A 19,135-nucleotide genomic window follows, 5' to 3' on the forward strand; every position below is an offset into this window, starting at 1 on the left:
GTTGTCAATTTATTTGCTCATCAATTTGTCGTCGACGAATTAAAGTGTTGCGCCTGCACTTCAGACTCTGTGCTTTTAATTGTGCCGATATCATGAAAACTTAGGGGCCTCTCAATGACGATGACGACAGACTCCATGAGGCAAAAGTTTAGCCTCATTTACACATATATTGTGGCTAATAACGCATAAGTGTGGCTAAGAGCTTTTTATACTGTTTAGCCACATTGGCTAAGACGTTTCAGGAGCCAATGCCAACCCTGAAGAATTTTATTTTAAACAAGCACATAGCTTAGCCTTTAATCCGTTAGCTTAATGCTAACGCTAACGCATAATGAGAAACACATAACGCTTTAACTAACTGATACTTGAACAAAAAAGGTGCAGAAACACATTTAGACATTCAATACAAACTGTACAGTCATTTTCTTTCTATTCAGCAAGGAGCCGAGTCATCTACAGAATACTGACGTACAGTACAGTGAAAATGTCTATTTTGTACATCCCCAAAGTGGCCAACTACTACTTATTTTTTCATCTGCTTAATTATGAATAAAGTTCAGCAATATAGACTGCTAAGAAACATTAAAATTTTTTTTTTTTTTTAGGCGCAGAGGCTGGAACAGATTAATATAATTTCCATGCATTTTAATGGGAAAGATGATTCGACATGAGAGTAAGTTAAGTTCAGAGTGAGGTCAAGAACTTATTTCAGGGCACCACTTTTGTGATTCTGCGACAAATTAGTAATGGGGGAAAAAAAAGCCCAAGATTGCTGTACTGTTGATAACCTCTCACACACGCCCGGACACACCGACACACACACACACTTGAACACACGGCCACAGGAATCTGACCACTTTCCTTAGAGCTCCTAGCAATTTGTAGGTCACAAAGCTGCGAGTGACCGCTGGTGTCGAGTGTAAGACACTGTCACTTGCAGGTCACTACCATTTTGGGCCACACACACACACACACACACACCGGCACCCCCACACACCCACACACACACACATACACAATGAGTGCTTACCTGTGCACACATTCATCCCCTTTAAATTACGGCAAAGGTACAAAAAAACGGAGCATTTCATTCATGTTTACATGGTGGATAAGAATCCTTCCATGAAATTTTTACAGCTTGCGTGGATGCATGTTCGTGTGTACCTTCCCTGTTGCATTATTCAAGTTCATGGAAGCTTCGTCAGAGGAAAGAAGTTAAAGTGTAAGGTGAAGGTATACGAGATAGGGATAGATTATTATTGACCGGGGCAAGTATCGGCCCGCCCGATTATCAGCGTTGGCATTTAGACGACTATCGGACTTAAAAAAAAAATGAAATAAAAATAATAATTTGATGGTCGATAAACGATCAGTGTTAACCTCAGGGAAATATTTCTTCAACATTTTATTTGAACTTATAAGAGATACTGCTGACCACTGGCGACACTTTGCACTTTTTCTTTTTGTTTCAAATTAAAACATAGATAAAGAAAAATGTAACATTGCAGCTATTTTGCAATGTTTAGAAAACTTTATACATAGTATAAATTTATGCAGAGCGTTTTACATGTTTGAGTTTTCATTTAACTGACATAAATAATGTTTTGGCAGCCACTTCACTCATTATGTTGCAAAAACGCTGCACACATTTATAGCCTAAATCAAAACATAAATTCATCAATAATACAATTATTTGTTTTTCTAAACCTTAATTGAGCAAAACTAAACTACTTGTGTAATTAATCGGTTATTGGATTATTTTTCGGTCAAACATCAGAATCGGTCTAAAAAAAAATCTTGAGTTTGAAATGTTTTAAATTATGTCATATGGTTGATTTTGATGTCAAACAGTCTCAAGAAAATCTATACAAAGGAGGCTCCTTTTTTATAGTCCTCTGGCAAGAAGAAGTGAGTGAAGATGTAGTTAGCGTTAGCTCCCGTAAAAGTGCAAAATCTTCCCGACGCTACCGTGTGACGCCACACCTAGCGCGCAGCGTCTTGACAATAGCGGCCGCCTTCTTTAAACATGGATGAGGCCGCCCCGCCGTATCTCGCTCCATTCGCCTGAGAGAACCTGCTCGGGTCCGTGTCAATAATTCAACACGGGGAGTAAGAGCGTGAGCGGCAAAAGAGGGACGGCAAAGCGGGAGATGGAAGTGGCTTTCGACAGCGCGCCAATACAGAGATACCTCAAAAAACTTGGTCAAATTAGTAAAAATATGCCTTTAATCACTTTCACATTTTTAACATGAAACTTCAAGACATAGCGACTGAGGTGTGCTATTTGATACTATTCTTATTTCGAATGCACCTGCCGCACAGCTGTGAGACCATGTTGAGCTAATTGGTTTTTTTTTTGCATCTCATCTTAAGCTTCCCCATGATAAAAAAAAATCTCTCAAAACGAGATAAAGCTGGAGCACTTGCTGAACACTGTGAGACCATGCAGAGCTCCAGACTGTCTAATTGGTATCACCTTAAGGTTTTGCATGTTGCACGGTTGTAACACCACACACAGTTTGAGACGGTTTCAGTCATACCACCTTAAACTTTCATGCTTGCTGCACAGCTGTGAGACCATGCAGACTGTCTAATTGGCAACACCTTAAGCTTCCGCACTTGCTGCACGGCTGCGAGACCATGCTGAGTTAAAGAAGTTCTCGTTGATGCCACCTTAAGCTTTCGCACTTTGCTGCATGGCTGTGATAGCGTGCAGCGTTAGAGACTGTCTTATTGGTGCCACCTTAAGCTGTTGCACTCGTTGCACGGCTGTGAGACAACGCTGACACAATGACGGTCTCATTCATGCCACCTTCAGCGTTTGCACTTGCTGCTTGGCTGTGAGACCATGCTGGCAGATTGAAGGTCTTGTTTGTACCACTTTAAAGTTTCACACTTGCTGCACGTTATGTTTATGCCACCTAAAACTTTCGCACTCGGAACATGGCAGTTAGACTATGTTGAGTTAGTTATGATCTTGGGTATATTACCTCAAATGCCAGCATGAAAAGAAAATAGCTCAAAGTTAGGAGATCTTTTAGCAAGGCTGCACTACTTCACAGTATTGATTGATTTTTAGCAGCTCAACATTTTGGGTTGTACTGATAAGGCAAGTAATAATGCGACTTAAACAGTTAACACTCTGAATAAGAACGAGTGTTTCCAAAGACAACAGGATATTTTGCTCAGAAAGTCCCGATTGTCGACCTAAGGCAGCCTGTCTGAGTGGGTGCATGACAAGCCGGTGATGGCAAAAGATAACGATGCACCATGCTTCAACTTTTAAAGCCAATGCATTTCAGCGCACAGGTTGGAAGAGCACCAGACCCCATCGAGCAATCGACTCCAGACAAAGAGACCGGCAGCTGTGATCGTTCGTACCCACGCGAGCGCACCAGTCCCCGCGCCGATGTCCTACTTAAACACTCCGGCTTCGTTCGGCACCACCAAAAACGACACTTCCAGACAGTTTTGATGGTGAAATACAAAGTTTTTTAGGCTGGCGAACAAACGGCGGGGGCTGGCTGAACAGCATCCGACCAGCGTGCAACCATGCCCGGCTACGATGTGGCCCTGCGAGCCGGAGAAGGTCTGGATCAAAGAAACACCAGCAAACAGCTGTTTATCTATTTTTACCGGTGGTGGTGGTGGGGGGGGAACAAAGCCTCTCAACCCGGGTTGCTTACAAGGCATTGTTCACCTCCCTCACTCACCGCCGCCTTAGTTAGCACGTACGGGGGGGGGGGGGCACATGAGAATCGTGGGTACACTTTTCAAGCTCAACTTTGGAGAGACGGGGGAGCGGTTGTTACGGTTTAGCTGAACCGGGCTAAAATGGCAAATAAATAGGCACACTTTAATATAGGAATGACAGTAGTTAGCCAAGTTAGCAAGTTTAGCCACAGCTAAGCTAACAACGCCCCCCCCCCCAACACGCACACGCAAGTAGTGATAACTGACTTACTTTTCTCTCGCTTGGCTATCAGAGGGGACCACGGCTCCCTTGCCCTTGCCGTACATCTTGCAGGCTGTTCGGCTTACACTTTTGGGGGATTTTATGCCACTCCTCGACACCTGTCAAAGAAAGCGAGCAGGGAAAGCTACTATCTCCATAGCTACCCGGTTAGTGTTGTCTCTCCTCTCTCTCTATCTCGCCTCTCTCTCTCTCTACTGCTCTCTCTCTCTCTCTCTATTGCTCTTTCTCTCTCTCTACTGCTCTCTCTCTCTCTCTCGCTCGCTTGCTTGCTCGCATTAGCTCTCTCTCTCTCTCTATCTCTCGCTCGCTCTCTCTCCGTTTTTTTTTTTACATCCCCAACATTGCCCACAAATCAGGCAGGGTTTCAGTCCAGGCAGGATGGGCGACTTGAAACCGTTCACCGGTGGTGGAGCTTGCTGCTTTTTTTTCCCTTTTTTTTTTTTCAATCGCTGTTCCAGGATTTTGCTCACGCCCCCTCTGTTGTGTGAAGGGTGGGGGCTTCTTAAAGTCGCAGTGTCTAATTCCCCCCCCTCAGCTCAAGTTCAAGTTGGCTTTACTCCACGATAGTGTTGCTGTTATTACACAACACAAGTGCTTTGGTAATTTACCATGTCAATTTCTTTCCTGTTCTCTAAAATTGGGCTACTATGCAAAGTTGATTTTTTTTCTCATTTTTAATGGGGCAGCATGGTAGGCCAGTGGTTGGCACTTGTTCACATGGATTCAAATCTTACCTCAGGTCGTTTAGTTTGTTAGGTGTAATGGACTAATAAAGGCAGTGGCAGCCATTTTACGTTGCCACTCGCTTAACCAGACTAACTTGAATACATTTAATTCTTCGCTGTGTTTTCACAATCTTTTCTGTCTCTACCGAAAAAAAAATGCCACAGTTTATGGCATTCTTTTGTAGCGATGGAACAGGGAGAATTATTCACCAGTAAATGTTTCTCTTATGAGGTCTGATTGCACCAACAATGAAATGGAATCAAAGCCCATCGGGACAAAATTCACTGCGAAATGTAGACCTAAGATCTGTGAGTCACAATTCACGATACTGAACTAATATACTCTGAATGGTCAATACGAAACCGACAACAGAATACGGAACTTGTCAGTGACGGTGGCAACGTAAGATGGCTGCCTTTCGGCTTCAGCCGCGAGGGGCCTAGTGAGAGGCCATTCAAACATACGTCTGTGGATGTATTTATTTTTGCTGTATGGCTGTGAGACCATGCAAAGTCAGTTAAGCTTTATCATGTGCTGTACGAAACATCCACTTGTGTTTTTATTTTTTTTTTTTAATCTCATGGTATATATAAACCAATCATTATTTTCGAACATAATGAATGAAAGTTTTGTCCAGGTATGGTGCTGCCATGAGGAAGTTGCGTGTGCGTCCTGTCTCTTTAAGAGTGTGCCTAGGTTGAGCTGCCTGGTTCGTGTGTGCATGTGTGTGCGTGCGTGTGAAGCAGGGGACAGGCAATGTGTTCTGTTTTCATGCTACGAGCTGTGGGAAGGGCACAGCTGACTGCGTGTGTGTTTGTGTGCACGCGCATGCATGGATGGATGTGCGTGCGCGCGCGTGTGTGTGTGCGTGCAGTAGACCTTTATTTTCATTCGTGTGTGACGACGAACATCTTCTGACAAGTCGGTGCAGTAATAAAACCGACAATGAAAACAGATTTGAATAATCTGCTAGAGAAATGCAACAATGACACGATTCGCAATTAGATGAGTCTTGAAAGGTCCACAGAAATAAGCCCATGTGAGTACCACCTTTAGCATTTGCGTGAAAAATAGGTCTCAATACGAGGTAAAGCAACAGCACAACCATTCGCTTACGTGTAATTTTCACATAGACAAACAACCATACCTCGGGACAATTTATTAACCTATCACGCATGCTTCTGGAATGTGGGAGGAAGCCAGAGTACCCGGTGAAAACCCACCTAGGCACGGGAAGAACATGCAAACTCCAAAACCATGACCTCTGCACTGGGAGTCGTACGTGTTAACCAGTCTACCACCGTGCAGCCCTAACGGAAAATGAATCTAAAATTAATACAACCTTAGCGCATACTATCTTAAGCTCTTGTTGCATCTTGTTGTGAGACCACACACACCTAAATAATGCTGGGTTGTTTTCCTAACCCACTCGTTGGGTAGATTTAAAAAAGATTGGGTTACTTTAGCTGAAGTTTGGGTTAGTTAATTGAGTTGAAGATTGGATTTGGACTGGCTGTGGACTTTGAGAAATTGTTGGTGGCGGTTCAGTGGGTAACAGAACTTTGGGTATTGGGTTATAAATCCTCGTCAGGATGAACGGTAATAACATCCTTTACGCTAAAGACAGTTGGGTCAAAAATAACTGAATCACCTCCAAAATTGGGTTGTTTTGTGGCTTATCCATGTCACCCGACTTTGCGGTTAAAAAAAAAAAAAGGACCCAAAAAGTTGACCCAATTTGGGTTATTTTTCAGTGTGACCCAACACTTTTTAGAGTGTTTATGCCATATGCCTATTCCCAGCCATTAGCAACTAGTGTAAAAACTCTATGCCTTACCTATCACGAGAGTGACTTGATCAGAAAATGTTGATAATACAATTAGGTATTTTATGTATTTATTTTTCCAATCACAGCGATACTGATAACCTGGCAACACATTTCTTTGCAGATTTAACTCATCAGTATGTTACCCATTCCTGGATTAAAATCTTGACCCAACACATTGGGTCAAATCCTCAACGCAATGCGCTGGGTGTAAATAACCGAGAATTGTGTCAGTCCCTTTGGCAACTAGCGCTGGGTTAGTTATTTCAACCAACCTGGGTTACTTATAACCCAACAGTTCTCAAGAGTGTAGCTCAAGTTTGCAAGTTTGAGACCACATCCTGAGTTCATTATTTTCATGCGCGGACCAATTCAACTTTGACGACTTCCCATCGAGGATGAGAAAGTGACGTGAGCGTGTATCGTTTTAGGCCCCTGACCACAGATTCTATCAATGCCCCTTTCCTGTATTGATCCCGGGGTGTGACTCGGGTCCTCACTTGAGCTTCCTGGTCTGCTTCCTCAGTGTTATCAAACACGTAGCGGCCGATAAGCTTGTCGGTCGCCATCAGTCCTTCCCTGTCCGTCCAACTTTTCCAACTCGCTGCGCAGCATGTGATTTCAACACGTGTCCTTGTCTGATGCAGTTGTTTGCACATCTGTATTAGTAACTTAATATTTGGTGGAGATGTTAACAGTACAACTTTCAAATTTGTTTCGGGGCAACTAAATCAAATCCCATTTTGGTCTTTTAGCTCAAGTTGTTTATTTTTTTCCTCATGCTGCTGAGACCAATTCCATGTGAATTGATTTGAATTAAACAGCCAATATTTCAATTGGTGTCAGGGTTATCAAATCTTTGGATTAATTTTAAAAATAAAAAATTATTTTTATTTTTGAAATTCAGTTAGTTTTAATTAATTTTTATAGCAAGGTCATTGTTTTTTTAAACCTTTAATTTTATTAGTTTTATTCTTAGTTTAAATTTTTTATCTATTTTGAGTATTTGGCAAGTGTAAGATGGAAAAAAAAAATAAAAGGTCACCAAGTATAATGAAAAAAAAAAGGAAACTACGATTCAAAACAACTGACCTTCCATGTTCTGTACGTATTTACAGCAGTATCGAGATAAATACTTTTAAAAGAAACCCTGAAAGCTCATGTACCCCATTGATTGAAAAAAAATGTTTTTTTTTTCAATTTTATTTTGAGTTATTTTAGTAGTTTTGTGGTTAACTATACTGTTTGGTATGGCATTTGTTGTCAAGTGTTTACGTGTATGAGTCATTTTCATATAATTGGCTCAATAATGGTAGAGATCGGGCTTTTCGATTGTATGAAAAATATAAACCAGGTTTATTTTGATTATAACTGAAATCACAATTATTCAAAGGATCATTTAATTTTCGGTACAAAACAGGAAAATGTTTCAATGTAAAAAAAATGCTCGGACAAATCAAATTTGAAACGCTGTAATTATGTAAGTTAATTTTGGAACAAAAAAAAAAGTTATTTTAAAATAAAAATGTGCCAATGTATCAATTCAAGTACTGTTTCCTCGCATAAAAAACTTTTTAGTTTACTTACAATTATAAATTGCCATAGAATAGTTTTTTTTTAGCTCGAGTCATTTCCACTTCGTTTCAGTTATATCAGCTAGAACATAATTAAAGGAACAAATCTCTTTAGAGATTAAAATTAGTACACTGTTCTACTACCACTACTACGAATATTACTACAACTAATAATAATAATAATAATAAATAAATAAATAAATAAATAATAGATAAAAAAATAAATACATAAATAAATAAATTAAATAAATAAATAAATAAATAATAGTAATTAAATACATATAAATAAACACTAAAATTTGCATCTATTTCCCATCCAGGTATTCCAATGCAAACTAACTCTCGTGTGGATGTTGGCTCTATGCAAACAATTCCATTAACCACGCTTAATTTGGAACGCTCTGGCTGTGAGCATGCATAGTGACGCTCATCCCAATTCTTCCTCCTCCTCCTCCCTGGCCTCTCCCTCCGGTACCATCTCTCCATCTTCTTACTTCTCTTCCACATCATCTTCCTCTCCTCTGACCCACTTTCCCCCTCGCCTTCTACTGTATCTCTTGCTCTTCTTCCTCTTGATATTTCACCCCCATTCACACACACACATATTTCTTGTCTTTTTGCACTCTTCTTACTTTCTTGTTTTACTCAACTTCACCCCGCCTCCCGCAACCCCACCCGCCACTTTCACCGCACTGAAGCGTTCTCCCATCCTCTGCCATCTTCATCCTGCCCGCCTCCTCTTCCTCCCCTCAGCCACAAAGCCACTCAGGACAGACATTCATCAGCGGGGCCTGAGATGATAGATGCTGCTCACCGCGGCTCCAGCAGCCAGTTAAGCCTCAGATGATGCCTCATGCATACAAATATCACCTGGTTACAAAGCTTGCGTGTGCATGTTTCTGCAGGCGAATATGCGCACACACGGCCCAAAAGTGAGACTATTTGGAGTGCAACCAAAAATTCTCCCGGTAAAATATGTTTCAAAAGTCCACCGAAACCATTCTCAGCAAATCCTGTGAGACTTTGGTTTCAACTCCACCCGCGTGTGTGTATGTGACCATAGAAGATTACCGCTTGCTGCATGGCTGTGAGACCACGCACACTGAGAAAAAATAAAATAAAATAAATGACGGGATGTTTTCTTCACCCATTAGTTGGGTAGCTGTGGGTATTTCATCAGATTGGGTTACTTTTACCCAAGATTGGGTTGATTATTCGTCCTAATGTAAACTTCAGCACCTGCTGCACGGCTGTGAGACCATGCCGAGTTAGCTACAGTCTTGTGCAGGGGTGGGTAAACTTTTTGATTGGCGGGCCACAATGGGTTCCAAAATTTGACAGAGGGAGTGTTTTGGTAACCTCACCTCATCGGAGAAAAAAAATACATTTAATTGTAAAGGAAAGTGAACAAAAGCAATACAACAATATATATGTCTTTGAAAAAACACAGAATTTAGAAAATAAAATATGAACAAGGTTTATTCATTTCATTTTTTTCAAGTTCGGCGGGCCGGATTAAAACGTTTAACGGGCCACATGTGGCCCCCGGGCCGTAGTTTGCCCACGGCTGGTCTTGTGCGTACCACCATTTCTAACCATTGCTGAACAGGCGTTGGACCACGCTTGTACACTACCAGTTTATACTTCAGCGCTTGCTGCACGGCTGTGAGACCATGCAACGTGCAAAAAGGTATTCATGAAAATCACATGCATATATGATCTGGATGCAGATTTTTTTTCGCCACTTACATTCCAAGGAGAGTTAGGTTAATTGGGGCGGCCAAAGGGGATGGGAGTGTCTCGCCCCCTTATTTACACGGCAAAGCTGTAATTACCCTAACGAAGCAAAGGGGAGCGTGCGCCGACGTGCACACGCACACACACACACACAGGTTGAAGCGCAATCACACCAAACCTGTATTTTTCATCACTCACAGACGCCTCTCATAAGCTTTCCATCCATTCATGTGTAATTGAACGTCTCCATTTTTTGCCTGCCAATCAGCCGTCTTGTTGGAATATCTCCATTAAAGCTCATTGACTTCTCAAAAGAGCTCTCGGAAATCGCGTCGCACCCTCTATTCTATAAAAAATAAATAAATGAAAAAATAATTCAAGAGTGGCATCCAAATTTCAAGTGATTGCGACAGAAAAATCAAGAAAAATGCTTAAAGTGTTTATTTTTCGAAATTAACGATGAGCCATTGTACTTCATAAAAACAGTGTATTAACAACCAAATAAAAAAAAAAAAATCTTCTGCTTCATCATTTAACACTGCGATCCAAATTATTGTGCCGCTTCTTTTGGTGTGTTGTCTTGGCCACCGGAAACCATTTTTTACTGAAAGTGACTCAGTTAGATGCCGTACTGACTGAATGACTGACATCATAGAAGCAACCATGGTAACCATGGTAACCAAGATTTCTCCATCCAAGTCTTTTTGTGAGAGAGGAGCAAAACTTGGGCAACAACATCCAGTCAGCAGTTGCAGGAGCACTTCTGGGTTGCCTCCTGCAAGCTTTCTGCTGGTTGAAGTCCAGGCGGACTTGCGTTGTTTCGTCTACAGGTAGGCAAGTTAGAACTCATCGCTTTCCACAAGTCGAGATGATGGGTTTTATTTGCCAGAGCCTGGTTAGTGATTTGCAAAAAATACCAACAATCCTCCTGAGAGAATTGAAATGGTTGCGTCTAGGTCTGCACGATATTGGAAAAAAATGACATTGCGATTTTTGTGAAGGCTGCAATGTACATTGCGATATTAAAACTAGAAATATTTTCACCAGATGACTCAAATAGCAATTTTGGGAAGACTTTGCTTTCTTTATTATACAGCTCTGCGATGGCCACTTCAGAGAAATACGTGCACGTCCTACGATGTGACTATTGCACATGCGTACATCGCAATCGCGATGTTCAAACCGCATATCGTGCAGGCCAAGTTGCGTCTGGCTGCCGGGATGTTGTTGAGTGTTCAGGTCCCTGAGCCATAAAGGAGAGCGGGGGTTTTGGCTCAGCTGATTATATGTCAAGGGCGCCACAGTGGTCTCTATCGGGGCCGCGTGACTTTGTGTTGGTCGACCTCTAGTTTGAGGTTGCGGGTGTTGGACACTATGGAGCCTTCTCCGCTCTTATTGGACTACAACACCAATGATAATCAACCCTTGCAGAGCTACTAAGCTCTGCAATGCAAATTTCTGGTTCTCTCATCAGGTCTGAACCTGGTATGATTAGAAAAACCATTGAACATATCCTCGAGCCACGATCACAAACTGCAGTGTCTTCAGAGGAGACAAACTTGGAAGCACAGACCAAATCTGCAGAAGACCGACCTGTGACTGAAGCTCAAGGCAGACCAACTCATGCCCCCTCGCACGCCTGCAAGACCTGGCAACCATCGCATCATAAAACTGTTCCATCTCAAACTGGTTCAGTGGAATCACTGTCAGGGTATCTCAGGACTGGCCTTTTAAAAAAATGAGGTCAACAATGCATCGAAAGAAACCATAAAGCCTTGATCCATCAATCTGCATCTTACTCACCAGAGCAGTACCGGCAACAAGACCACCCTACACTCATCACCCAGAATTCCGCAAAGACCGGCACCTATGCATCTCATTCGTTGATCTGAACCGTTGGCCTCCCAAACAAAATCACAGTACGCTTGAAGCAACTGTACCGCAATTATCGGCAGCCGTAGGAAATTCCAAATGTTTCCCTATGAAAAGCGGAATTAGGTGGGGGGGTGTTTCTGCCCCAGAATTCTTCAACTTTATTGACCTGATGACCAGAATCACTCAGCGGGTCTCCGGGATATCACGTGCTAACTCTATCCTCGGTGAGTAAGATGCTGTAGTATTGGATTTTTTGTCAAGAATATAAGAATATACGCATGTCCGTGAGTAGTGTGTTTGCGCGCATCGTTAGTTGAATCTAAGTAGATGACAAGAAGTTTGTTGTTCTTCTCCAGTTTTCATTTGACCTGCTGCTACTTGGAAGAAGACAGAAAGACTAAGACGATACGCAATTCATCCGTTAATCGGCCTGTCTGCCTTTGTCAGGAGTTGTCGTACTTTCTTGGCATTGCTCTCTGTCATTTCTGTATTTCTCCATCCTGTCTCTCCTTTCTGTCTTCCAGTTGTCCTGTCTTTCTCATTCCTGTCTCTGGTCGCTCACGTCTCTGCAATCCTGTTCCTTTTCTTCTTGTCTCTCTACACTCCTGTCTCTTTGCAATCCAACAATCCTGTTCCTCTTCTTCCCACCTTTCGACACTCCTGTCTCTCAGCACTCCTGTTCCTCTTCTTCCCGTCTCTCTACACTTCTGTGTCTCTGCAATCCTTTTCCTCTTCTTCTCGTCTCTCTAAACTCCTGTCTCTCTGCAATCCTGTTCCTCTTCTTTTTGTCTCTCTACACTCCTGTCTCTCAGCACTCATGTTCCTCTTCTTCCTCTCTCTCTACACTCCTGTGTCTCTGCAATCCTGTTCCTCTTCTTCCTGTCTCTCTGCAATCCTGTTCCTTTTCTTCCTGTCTCTCTGCAATCCTGTTCCTCTTCTTCTGGTCTCTCTACACTCCTGTCTCTCTGCAATCCTGTTCCTCTTCTTTCTGTCTCTCTACACTCCTGTCTCTCAGCACTCCTGTTCCTCTTCTTCCTGTCTCTCTGCAATCCTGTTCCTTTTCTTCCTGTCTCTCTGCAATCCTGTTCCTCTTCTTCTGGTCTCTCTACACTCCTGTCTCTCTGCAATCCTGTTCCTCTTCTTCCTCTCTCTCTACACTCCTGTGTATCTGCAATCCTGTTCCTCTTCTTCCTGTCTCTCTACACTCTTGTTCCTCTGTTTTCTGTCTCTCATTCCTGTTTCTTCCCATCACGTCCAACTCCTTCCTCTCTCCCAACCTGGCTCTCTGCACTCCTGTCTCTCATTTTTCTGTCTCTCTGCATTTGTGTCTTTCTCCGCCTTGTCTCTCGACTCTCCCATTTTTCTGCATTCCTGTGCACCCCCCCCCCCCATCTCTCTACACTCCTGTCTCTCTTTTCTGTTTCATTCCTTCCTGTCCATCTCCTACCCGTCCTGCTGCAGTCCTATTTCTATCCGCGCACCCAGTCTCTCTTCACTCCTTCCTTTCTCCCTCGTGTCACTCTCCATCCTGGCTTTTTGCACTCCGGTCCCTCTTTTTTTTTTGTCTCCCTCCAGTCCTGTCTTTTTCCTCCCTGCCTCTTAGTCCCATTTCTCTACACTCCTGTCTCTCCCTTCATGTCCATCTCATTCCCTTCTTACGGCAGTCCTCGTGTCCATATCCACTCACCCTGTCCCTCTGCACTCCTTCCTCATGTCCCTCTCCTTCCCATTTCTCTACTTCCTGTATTTCACCCCCCCCCCCCCTTTCTCTCGGCACTCCTTCCTCTCTCGCTCGTGTCACTCTCCATCCTGGCTCTCTGCACTCCTGTCTCTCTTTTCTTTCATTCTCCTCGCCCTGTCTTTCTCTCCTTTCTGCCTCTCTGCACTCCTTCTTTCCCCCCATTATTCCCTCCTTTGCCCCCCCTCGCCTCCAACATCCCCCACCCCTCTCAAGAGCGTGCACACTCACTTCACTCCTTGCTGACTCCATCCTTCCTGCCTGCCTGCCTGCCTGCCTGTCGGTCTGTCTGTCTGTCTGCTTTTTACTACAGTACGTGCCACAGATTCAGATGACAGTCAAACAGCAGATGCAGACACATGCATGCGATTACGCGCGTACACTCGCAAAGACACATTCACCTGCACAACTGTGCTGAGTTAACACGGAGCCTTGTATTCTGCCGGAAATGAAATCGAATGAGTAAATGAATTTATAAAATGCTCCACAGTAACACCTCCATCGAAATATAAAGTCTGAACCCAAATGGAATTTAGTGACCTGTTCTTTTTGCCAATCCAAATAAACGTCATGAAAACTGTTGAATCGGAATTGGAGGGGTTTGTTCGGCGCATGCTCGGTCTTGACGTATATGTGTAGTGCCGTCGTCATTGTCGCACTTGGAGGAAAAAAAAAAAAAAAACTCAAGGAGAATTTATTGGTTGAGAAGTGAGCGCCAAAAAAAATTTTACTTTGGACTTTGACTGTGGTTCGCTTTTTATTTTGATTTTTTTTTTTTGTATCACTAATTTTATTTTTACACTCGCTAGTGGAAAAATGCGAGTGATTAGATTAGATTACTATGCAAAAATAAATAAATAAATAATAAAATTATAATTGTGTTTTTTTAAATGAATAGGTACAAATAAAACACATGGAAGGAGTCAAATGAAGAAAAATACAATTAAAACTCAATATAAAGACAAAGAATAGCAAAAAAAGACAATAAACCAAAATATGAACAAAATAAAAATTGAATCATGAAAATAAAAAAAAGATGAATAAACAAGATTTTTTTTTTTTTAAAAACAGCACTGCATTTGACAGCGATTGTAAAATAAAAATAAGCAATGGATGAATGCAAAATAATCCATTCAAGAAAAATGAAGTTCAACATGTTTTCAATCTCAAATTCAACCCGACTCAAACATCAAAACATGAATTGAAAATGAACTGCTTAAATTGTGCACACACACACGCAAGTCATCGAGGAAGTCAGACAGGTTTTGTTTTGCCGAAGCATTCCTGTCCAAAAAAAATAAAATAAATCTTTGATTTGCCCTCGTTCTGTGCACTTGTGACACAAATGTCTGTCCGTCCGCAGACCTCGTCACATTTGAAAAGGCTACAAGTCCATCTTAAGGCTCTCGTCCGCTTACATAAGTGGGCCGGTTTGACGGGAAGTGAGGGGATGCGTTTGTGCCTAAGTGAATGACTGAGTGATGTTGTGATGAAATTGTTGGGTCACTTTGTGAGTGAATTTGAATGAATAGTTCTGTGAGTTTGTGAATGAGTGAGACATAGAGAAAGTTTGTGAGTTGCTTTGTGAGTGCATTCCAGTGAGTAACTTTGTGACTGAGTGAATTTGTGAGCGAGTGAATTTAAGAGAAAGTGAGTGAGGTTGTGAAAGTTTAAGTGAGTACTACGTTTGTGAGTAAGTTTGGGACCCCGAGAATTTATGCATAGGTTTGTAAGTGAGTTTGAGTGAATAATTGTCAAAGTGAACGAGTTCAGGAGAGTAAGTTTGAGTTTGTGTGAGTTTGTGTGAGTGAGTGAGTGAGAGAGAGAGAGAAAGAGAAAGAGAAAGAGAGAGAGAGAGAGAGCGAGAGCGAGAGATTGTGTAAGTTGGTGGTGTACGTTTGAATGATTAAATGCGTGAGTTTGAGGACATGAGCGAGTGAGCGAGTGAAATACTTAGTTTGAGTATTAATACTCAGTTCAAAATCTCACACACACACGTACAGTATGAAAATGCAACTGTATAAACAAACACACAAACAGAAATAAAAAAACATACAAAACCCGTGCGAAAACACAAAAACAGACAAAAATATACTAAATACAAACAGGGAAAAAAAAGGATGTGAAACACAAGCATGAAAACACACACTCACACAAATACACGCATGCGCAGGCATACACAAATGCGTAGGAATATGCAAACACACTCATAGCAATAGACAAACACACACTCACAATTTATATGCGTGAAAAAAAATTCTCAGACACACACACACACAGATAAACATTTAGAAAAATATGACATATCCTTTGGCCTGTGCCCCCCAAACCGACTCCTACATAATACTGCGCACACACACACACGCACCCCCCCCCACACACACACACACACGCACACCCACAAAAGCACACACATTGGTGGTTGACCTCCCATCGGAGTTGTTCTTAACTTGCTGACTGAGGCGCACCCTGAATGCGTGTGTGTCTGTGTGAAGTGTGCAATTGGGGGGGGGGGTAGCATGTTTTTGTGTGCTGACTCCACACATGATCTCCATTAAGAGGCTACATGGCGGGAGAACACACAAGCACACACACACAATTTCTATGTCCAGAACACACACTCACACACACATACACGCACACACGCAGGTACACGCGCACACAGAAAGAGGGACTGATCCTGTTTGCCACATGTAAGAAGTACAAGAAATGCACAAGAATGACAGTGTTAACATTTGTTAACGACTAATTACAACCTATAACTACTCATTATGCTTTTTCTTTGCCTTTTTGTGATGACTCCCAAAGGGTAAGTGACACTTGATACGCAGATTAAAACACATGAATACATAAATGCGCACACACACACACACACACGTATAAATACAAACACACAGATATAAAAAAACAAAAACACACAAGCAAGGATACAAAATGTACACACACAAACACATACATGAAAAAAAACACACAAGACATAAAAATATACACACATTCTTTTAAAAACACACCACACAAAGTAAAACACACAAATACAACAAAAACACATACACAAATGCTTATACATGCACATAATATGAAAACAAAGACACACGAAACCACACACCCAAATACAAAAAAAAAAAGAACACACAAAAGCAGACGTGAATACGAAAAGACAAATTTGAATACACACTAATGAAAACACTTAAAAAGAATACAAACACAATGATAAAAGCACTCACAGACAGAACATGACACAAACGCAAATAATGCACGCACACACAAACACAATATGAAAAACACAAAGTGTACTTGCAAAAAAAAAAGAAAAAAGAAAAGAAAAACCCTGGACTGGTCACTGACATTCACATTCTCACCTATAGAAAATTTCAAGTCTGAACCATAGCGTTTTTAAGGGGGGTTGCAAGTTGGAATATCCGAGATTTGAACCCAGAACTTGTCAACTGCGAGGCATACATGCTAACCACTATGTCGCATTCTGCCACTGACATTTTTTAAACCATGAAAAATGATTAAAAACTCACTTTTTAAAAAGACAAAATATTCTAAACCTTATATAAATATATTTATATAAATATAAATAAATATATTTTAATACAGTAAATATACTTTAGCGTATACGTTGTTGCCGTTATCTAATTGTAAATGTTCTAATTCCTTATTCTGGCGGAGGGAGGGCGAACCTCTGACTTCAACAGCTGCTTCATGACCCAAAAAACTGTCAGTCTTTCCCTGGAATAAATTGTGGAATGTACCATTCACTGCTACACACAGGGGGGGGACCAGTAGGGACGCGCTAGTCTCGCTTTCTACGTTCACGAAAACCTACGCTTAAACCAATTCGCCACACCAAATATAAATCCACCTTAGAACCACAAACCTTTTCCAAATCAGTGGCCTTAAAGCATGAAAGGAGTGTTGTGAAGCAACATTCAACCGGCGGCCACCCCTCGCCTTTCGAGCAGACCCATAGTAGAATCAATTCGGCGAAAAGGGGAGCTTGAAACGGTCCGCCTCGCGCTTTTGCTGGAAGAGCTGAGGCGAGCACGAGCGCAGAGAGCAGCCGACCGGCCGCGGCGCATAGCACGCGCGGCCCGCACTGCCGGTCTGCCGCTCGGCCTGTCGGGTCTCGCAGTCACACCTACACTACGACACCCTTCGCAATTCGCAAGACATGCTAACATGCTAACGTAGTGGGAAACGCTCCCGAGACAACAATGCATTTGAAAATTCACTGCGTTTTTTTGTAGGAACGTGACAATGATTTTTTTTCTAAACCAATGTCACCGAAAAGAGCTGAAATAAAGCAACAAACGGTTTACATTTTGTCAATATGTTAAAAATTAAGGAGGTTCTGACGTTCGGAAGGCTTCAAAAAGCGGGCAAAAATGTTGCTAACTTTCTCCATTGTTGCAATGGAATGGCCTGTGACTGAGCGTCCGTGAGGGGACAAAAGCAAAAGAAAAGCATTTGGGATTAGCATAAGGAACGATTACACGAGCCATAAAAACCATCTCAGTAGTGTCACCCAGTTTGGCCCGTGGTTTGTTTGAAACAACTCCCAAAGATTCCCCACACCATCGCTGGCAACGACGGCTAGCTTATCCAGGTGGGCCAGCTCCGTTGCGTCTCGCCTCCATTCAAGGTTATGCAAAATAAATTTTGGCAACGTACAAACTGGATGTAACTTCATCTGCACTTCCCCTAAACCCTCAAAATGAGTATCGCGAGGTTGATATAAATACTCGAGCTAGCTTGCAACACTTTGGGCGGTCTAAGATGAGTTATACCGCCGTGTGTGCGATAAACAATGAAACACAGCGTGAAAATCATCAAATTGAAAACAATGAAACAGATTTAATATGATATCTGTTACCAATTTGCAAAAAAATTACAATTATACTCTCCCCCTAATTTTTTAAGGGTTAAAGTTTTTTGCCCCTCAGCAACAGATATTTGAAAATTTGACGATTCTCACAGGCATAGATTCTTTATCCTCTATTCTTTCCACGTTTTAGTAAAACCTAATGGCCAGGCTGCATTCCAACGTGAAATCAGCACATTTGTACCATTAATCCAAACAACAGAAAAGTCAATTAATTATTCAGTACATTAATGATCATGAAGGTAAAATTCCAAATTTCGTCTCCCTTTCAAGCAATTTAGCACAGGTAGTGTCTTCTTTGCAACTGACACTTGCACATTTTCATTACTCTAGCAATGACCAAAGGACAAGTACTGGTTTGTTAAGTCCTGGTGCCAGTGATGTTTTTGCCACCCGGAAGTATGCGTGACGTGACGTGATGTGATGGTGAAGAGAGGTGGAAGGGGTGGGGGTGTGTTTTTAACTGTATGTGCGTATGCGTGTGTGACCTTGGCGCGTGATGACCTCATCAACATTGCAGCCTTGCAAAGCTAATCTGTTTCATTGTGAAGGATGCCCACCGCCATGGAGCCACGCCGTGAAGGTGACATTGCTGTGGTCGTGTGGACCACTAACAGCCCCTCTCCCGCACACGCACGCACACACACCCACACACACACACACACACAAACAAAAGACCCTCACGTCCCACAAAGCTCAACACAATCAGATGCATCATACTGAAAAACAATTTCAATGATTTTAAAACACACACATACAATTATACAGTACATACACACACTATTATATATACATA

At 42.1% G+C, this 19,135-nt stretch overlaps 1 protein-coding gene across 4 annotated transcripts in view; it reads right to left on the minus strand.

Moving 5' to 3' along the window:
• The window catches only part of LOC148342840 (single-stranded DNA-binding protein 3), a 35,400-nt gene extending 31,089 nt beyond the window's left edge, over positions 1 to 4,311 (minus strand). For 2 of the 4 annotated variants that reach the window (XM_088311539.1, XM_088311548.1), the window contains exon 1: positions 3,965 to 4,311. In XM_088311539.1, coding sequence (XP_088167665.1) covers positions 3,965 to 4,020 — 56 coding nt within the window. In that variant the 5' untranslated portion in view covers positions 4,021 to 4,311. The remainder of the gene's footprint in view (positions 1 to 3,964) is intronic. The other 2 variants (XM_088311530.1, XM_088311558.1) reach the window with 2 other exon arrangements.
• Between the last annotated feature and the right edge of the window lie 14,824 nt (positions 4,312 to 19,135).

Source organism: Idiotropiscis lumnitzeri, chromosome 1, assembly GCF_059441095.1.
Source record: "Idiotropiscis lumnitzeri isolate Australia: NSW breed Sydney's pygmy pipehorse chromosome 1, RoL_Ilum_1.0, whole genome shotgun sequence".
Taxonomy (NCBI): Eukaryota; Metazoa; Chordata; class Actinopteri; order Syngnathiformes; family Syngnathidae; genus Idiotropiscis; species Idiotropiscis lumnitzeri.